The sequence below is a fragment of the Primulina tabacum genome, chromosome 16 (genome assembly GCF_025594145.1).
Source record: "Primulina tabacum isolate GXHZ01 chromosome 16, ASM2559414v2, whole genome shotgun sequence".
NCBI lineage: Eukaryota > Viridiplantae > Streptophyta > Magnoliopsida > Lamiales > Gesneriaceae > Primulina > Primulina tabacum.
The window spans coordinates 26,864,066-26,870,411 of NC_134565.1; the positions used below are offsets into that span (position 1 = coordinate 26,864,066).

The following is a 6,346-nucleotide window of genomic DNA, read 5'->3' on the forward strand; positions in this document are numbered from 1 at the left end:
CAAAATGTAAATGAAATGAACACATGCACCATGCAAACACACACAAACAAATGCACTAAAACATGTAAAAACCACGTCCATCAACCCCCTCATACTAACCTTTTGCTTGCCCTCAAGCAAAATAGGTTACAGACTACAACTAAACATGCAACAAACACAAAGTGAACGTATTAAAATAACTAGATTGATGGCGAAGTAGCAAACTGACATCTCCTGCCTCAGCGGGTTTGTGAACCACATCCACTTAGTCAAAACACACATCCATTAATATCCCCTTCAAAACATCGCACAACATTTGTATTTTTCCAAAAGGTGTGGCCGTGTGTCCTGTGGATTTTTCTAGCTTGTGTTTCAGACAGTTTTATTCGCAAATCATGTGGGTCACCGAATCAACAAGTCAACACAAATTTTTCTCTCCTGAGTTCTGTTTCTACTCGGGACCAACCAGTAAACACATAAAGCGGTAGAGTTTCATGGTAGAACAACAAAATTTAGGGAGTCGATAGCCATAAGTGTTAAGTGGTTCAGAAAGATGAGGAGTACGTAGATCATTTTTACTATGCCTTTGTCAGAAATTTTCTCTGACATTCCTCAATGCCTTACATCTCCATCTTTTTAGCCTTGGGATAGGATTTCATCCCTTTTTGGCTCCCCCTCACCTTACATCCCTTTTTTTTATTCCATTTTTTTTGCGCATAGTTTTCTCATGGGTACTCACTAGGCTTTGGATATAGGGTATGTTTATTTATCTAGCATATGGATGAATTTTTAGGTCCTATGCACGATTGGGATGAAGGATGTTTGAGGGATATTTTTGATTTTCTACTTGAGTTCATGCTACTGGTTAGTCATTCATTTCAAACAGGTAATCATTCAAGTTCTACTCGCATCTTATGTTTCTCCAGTTCCCCTCACATATTATTTTGAACTTAACTGTCATCGACACCACTATTAAAATCCACTATGTGTGCATAAAACGATTTCAATTCACCTGGGGATTCATAACGAGTGATAAGACTAAGCAACATGCAGTTCATTTATCCCACAATCATCATTGGCTACCAATTTACTAGTTTCACCATCATCTGACACTCATGCAAGACAACTACGAAAAATGACCCCCTCATACTAAAGGTGTGCAATGTCCCCATTGCACAAAAAAATCGAAACCCAAACATGCAAACACGAAAGGGGACACAAAAACAAATGCAAAAATAAAGCACGAATGCAGCAACAATTAGAAAAAAAATAAAAATTAATGCAATAGACAATAAAATTGTAAAGAAGGGGAAACAATGAACTCCCCTGATCAAGGCTCCTCCTCATCGTGCTCCGGTGGTGATGATGCCTAAAACTAACATTAAAATAAGAAGACTGACCATCTCTAAAAAAACGAAAATAATAAAATCGAATTAAATGCAAGATAAGGGAGAGAGGGGTAGTTCTCAATTTATAGTCGGGAGCTTGACTGTCGGTTCCTCTCAGCTCTAACTATTTTGGAATCGAGTGACTCCAATTTGTGGCTCCACTGCACCACCCAAATAATGCTTCAGTCGTTGAGCATGGACTGTGAACGGCTCATTTTTCCCATCTCGCAAAGTTAATACTCCCGAGGGGAATACTTTGGTGATCTTGTAAGGGCCCGTCCATCTTGACTTGCGCTTGCCAGGAAATAAGCGCAACTTGGAGTTGTGCAGGAGCACTGCTTCTCCTTCTTTAAATTCTCTTGGTGTAATGCGCTTGTCGGGTGCTAGCTTTTTATGCTCTACATACACATACTTCAGGTATGGAGGCAGTGGTTTGAACTCACATGTCGGTGGTTCCTCAACGCTTGACTTCTGAGTGGTCAAATATCTTCGATCCCCCATGTCCTCCAATTTCATCCTTTCTAGCTTCTTCCATTGTTGGTTGGCATTACAGTACGCCACTCTTGCAGATTTTTCTTCATCAAGTTCATCCCCCTTCAATTCAGTGGTGAGCGTGGCTTCCAATGGGTCCTTCATAGCATCCTGCACAAATTGACACACAAGTGAATCCGATGAATCAACTATAAAACAATTATTAGTGTGCAGTGTGTGCTTAAGAGCGTTAAAAACATTAAAAGTGATTTCTTCCTTCCCCACTCTCAATCTCAACTTCCCTTCTTGCACTTCAATCACGGCCTTGCCGGTTGCAAGGAACGGTCTCCCTAAAATCAAAGGCATCTCCCTATCCTCTTACATGTCAAGCACCACAAAATCTGTAGGAAATGTAAACTTTCCCACTTTCACCAATACATCTTCTTTGACTCCTCGTGGATGTTTGACGGATCCGTCGACTAGTTGCAAGGACATTTGTGTCGGTTTAGGCTCGCCCAATCCAAGTTTCCTGAATAAAGATAAAGGCATAAGATTAATGCTCGCACCAAGATCACATAAAACTTTAGGAAAAGCAACATCACCAATCATGCAAGGGATAGAAAAACTCCCTGGATCCTTTAGCTTTGGTGGGATCTGGTTTTGTACCAATGCAGAGCAATTCTCAGTCAATTTTACCGTCATGTGATCCTCCAACTTCCTCTTATTAGCTAAGATGTCTTTCAGAAATTTAGCATAACTCGGCATTTGCATCAAGGCATCAACAAAAGGAATATTGATGTGCAATTTTTTAAATACCTCAAGAAACTTACCGAATTGCGCATCAAGTTTTGCTTTTTTCAATGATGCAGGAAAATGAGGAGGTATAACAATTTTGGATTGTGCAGTGGGTGTTGGTGTAGAGTTTGAGAACTTACCTTTGTGCGTACCAACCGCTTCTTTTCCTTGATCCTCTTTTTCTTTTTCCTCTTGTTCAAGCACTTTTCCACTCCTCAATGCTATGGCTTTTACTTGCTCTTTCGGGTTAGTCTCATTGTTGCTTGGCAAGGTGCCTGGCTCTCTACTTGCTATCATCTTCGCTAACTGCCCAATCTAAATCTCTAGCCCCTTTATCGATGCATCTTGATTTTGTAGTCTAGTCTCGGTGGCTGAAATGAACTTGGACATCATCTGCTCCAAATTGGACTTTTCTTCTCGAGGGTCATGTCGATACATCGGTTGCTTACTGTACTGCTGTCCTCCTTGTGGTCGAGTCTGACTGCCTTGACCACCCCATGAGAAGTTGGGGTGTTGTCTCCATCCAGGATTGTATGTACTTGAGTAAGGATCATTTCTCAGACGGTATTGAACCCCCACTTGATTCACCGGTGTCTCCTCATTCACATAGAAAGGACCACTGTCTTGACAGTCCTTAACATAGTGTTCTCCTCCGCATTTTTCACAAAATATCTCTTGCAGGCGCATCGCTATCCCGTTTACGTTCATGCTGTCTATTTTCCTGTTAAGTGCTTCTAATTGTGCAGTGACAGCTGAAAAATCAGTTACCTGGTGTACTCCTGCATTCCTTCGCTGAGTGTTTCTCTCAGATTGAGGGTGATAGCTGCTAGCAGCCATCTCCTCCAGTAACTCGTATCCTTCCTCAGCCGTTTTCCTCAACAGATTTCCACAGGTCGCAGCATTTATCATGGTACGGTTAGAGGAAATTAACCCATAGTAAAAAGTTTGGACAACTAACCCAAGAGGTAACTCATGGTGTGGGCATCTTCGCAATAAATCTTTGTAGCATTCCCACGCCTCATAGAGTGACTCCTGCTCAAATTGAGAGAAGGTGGTTATGTCCGCTCGCAGCTTCATGGTTTTCGATGGAGGAAAGTATTTCAAGAGGAATGCCTTAGCCATGTCTTCCCAAGTTGTGATTGACCCTACAAGCAAACAATTCAACCAAGATTTAGCTTTATCACACAAAGATAATGGAAATAAACGTAGTCTAACAGCATCATCTGAAACTCCATTAAATTTAAAAGTATCGCAAATTTCTAAGAAGTCGCTAATGTGAGTGTTCGGATCATCCAGCGCATTCCCCCCGAATTAAACAGTGTTCTGGATCATTTGAATTATGGCTGGCTTGATCTCAAGCTGATTTTCCCTGACCGTTGGTCGCACTATGTTTGGACAAGCTCCATCAAGTGACGGTTGAGCATACTCAAGCATGGGTATGCGCCTTGGCTCTTCGACCCTTAGATCTTCGTGATGCTCCTCCTCACGTTCGTTCTTGTTCATTATGTCTTTAAGCCTCTGCTGTTGTTGTCTCCTGCGTAAGGTTCTTTCAATCTCGGGATCGAATATCTCTAGTTCAGACTCTAGAGACCTTGGCATGCACAAGAGAGATACCTGCGAAGAAATCGAAGGTGCCAAACAAAGTAAAATAGAGAATGCTAAATAAATAATAGAAAATAAAATTGTAGATTAACAGTCCCCGACAACGGCGCCAAAAACTTGATCGAGCAAAACTTGCACTGTGGAACCTTAATAAAAATATGCTTGTGTATGCTCAACAATTAATCGCAAGTGCACGATGTCAAGTAATAGTATAATGTACGTGAATACGAGTATCGTTCCACTGAAGACTGTATTTGACAATTATTATTTTCAGTTATTAAATCTTTACCAACGAAAAATTGGTTGATTGAATATTACTACTATGATCAAATAAACATGCGAATAAGATTATTCAAGAATTGATTAATGAAATATAATATCTAAAATCGTTGATTAAAAATTCAATGAGAAATGAATTTGTTGGGAATGTCGGTTCACCTACCCCTTGTTGATTAATTAATTCGTTCGATAATGATTATATGCTTCCGACAGGATTTTCTATTCAATTGAACACAATCTCTCGAGCTATGCCAAACTAATTCTACTCAATGAAGTAATTAAATATCTTTAATTATTTATCAAGAGTGAATTGCATGTCAATCTATGAAATCCCCTAGTTTTCGACCCTTAGGACTATAACTTTCGGCGCGTATCCATTTTCATACATCTATGTAAATTGTAGATCCACGGATTATACTACTCGTTCCTATCACAAGTTATTCTCTCGAACTCACTCGCAATATAAAATTGTTATTAAAGTTAGCTACGCTTTAACAACACGATAAAACAATAGTATAATCAAGAATACATCTGAAATCGATATGTGAATTAATTTAAATCAAAGTTTGGGGTAGGATCCCCTTAAATCCCAACAAAGATTAAAGTTTAGCTACTAGAATTCATGATTGAAATAAACACAACAATGTTTAAGAGAGAAAAAATAAATTAGAAATACTAGAATTGACGAAAATTGCGAAGAACGATGCCTTGAAAGCTTCGAATCTTCGATCGAAGCACGAAAATCTCTCCAAAGCTCCTGGCGGCTGCTCAATGAAGTCTGAATGCCCTCAAAAACGTCCTCCCCCCTTTCCATATCATCCTCTCCTCCAAAATAACGTAGGGAATTGGAAAAGAAATCTTCCCAAAAATAAGTGGCGCTCGGGCGGTAGAATATTACCGCTCGAGCGCCACACCTTCTGTAATCTTGCTTGGGATATGCATCATTCGCGCTCGGGCGGTAGAATATTACCGCCCGAGCGCCGAGTCTTCTGTAAGTTGGCTTCAGAAATTAAATCTCGCGCCCGAGCGGTAGAAAATTACCGCCCGAGCGCCAGCCTTTCTGCCATTTTCTTCTTGGCTTGCGTACTTTGCTCCAGACTCGATCTTCCGATCATTTTTCCTGCAAATTTGTCACACACAAGTGAGACGTGATCAAATGCAAATGTTTACTCTAAAGTGAACGAAATGTAAATGAAATGAACACATGCACCATGCAAACACACACACAAACAAATGCACTAAAACATGTAAAAACCACGTCTATCACCCAAACCTCATGACCCTCACTGGACCATTCCCAAACCCCTGCGCACCAGCCCAAGCCTGCGTCGAGCCCACTGTAGCCTCGCGAGCCACCTGCGCGCAAGAGTGAAGAGTCCTAGCCCACGGGACTCTTCCTCGGTTGCTGTCCAAGAGTCCAAGCCATGCTAGGACTCTTCCTAACACCTAACCACATCCAGCCTAGCCCCTAGCCCAGCGTTTACTGAGCCATGCACGGTGCCGAGCCACCTTCCCAACATTTTTGCTAGGAAACCCTAAGACTCACCTCCCTCGACCAAGCTTGATTTCTAGCCTTCATTTTAAACCTCAAAGACTTTTTTCTTGTCCCTAAAACATCTCTTAATGGCAGCGTGTCCTTAGGAATCATAGCGTTAAAGAAACGAGCGTAAAAACGTCAAATTTTTTGAAAATAATCGTTATATCTTTAAACCATCGAACGTAAATATTTTTCATGCACAAATAATTAAAAAATGCATATAATAGTTTGAATGATGCGTCAAAGGGTTTAGAAAAACGTGCCTTTGCATTTTAAAAGCTCGAATATACGATCG

At 40.8% G+C, this 6,346-nt stretch overlaps 1 protein-coding gene across 1 annotated transcript; it reads right to left on the reverse strand.

Moving 5' to 3' along the window:
- Nucleotides 1–2,216: 2,216 nt before the first annotated feature.
- LOC142528450 (uncharacterized) lies at nt 2,217–3,755 on the reverse strand. The gene is made up of 3 exons (XM_075633503.1): nt 3,173–3,755; nt 2,655–2,935; nt 2,217–2,492 (listed from the first exon to the last, which is right to left on the reverse strand). The coding sequence occupies exons 1-3, from the start codon at nt 3,753–3,755 to the stop codon at nt 2,217–2,219; spliced, it is 1,140 nt and encodes a 379-aa protein (XP_075489618.1).
- Nucleotides 3,756–6,346: the final 2,591 nt, after the last annotated feature.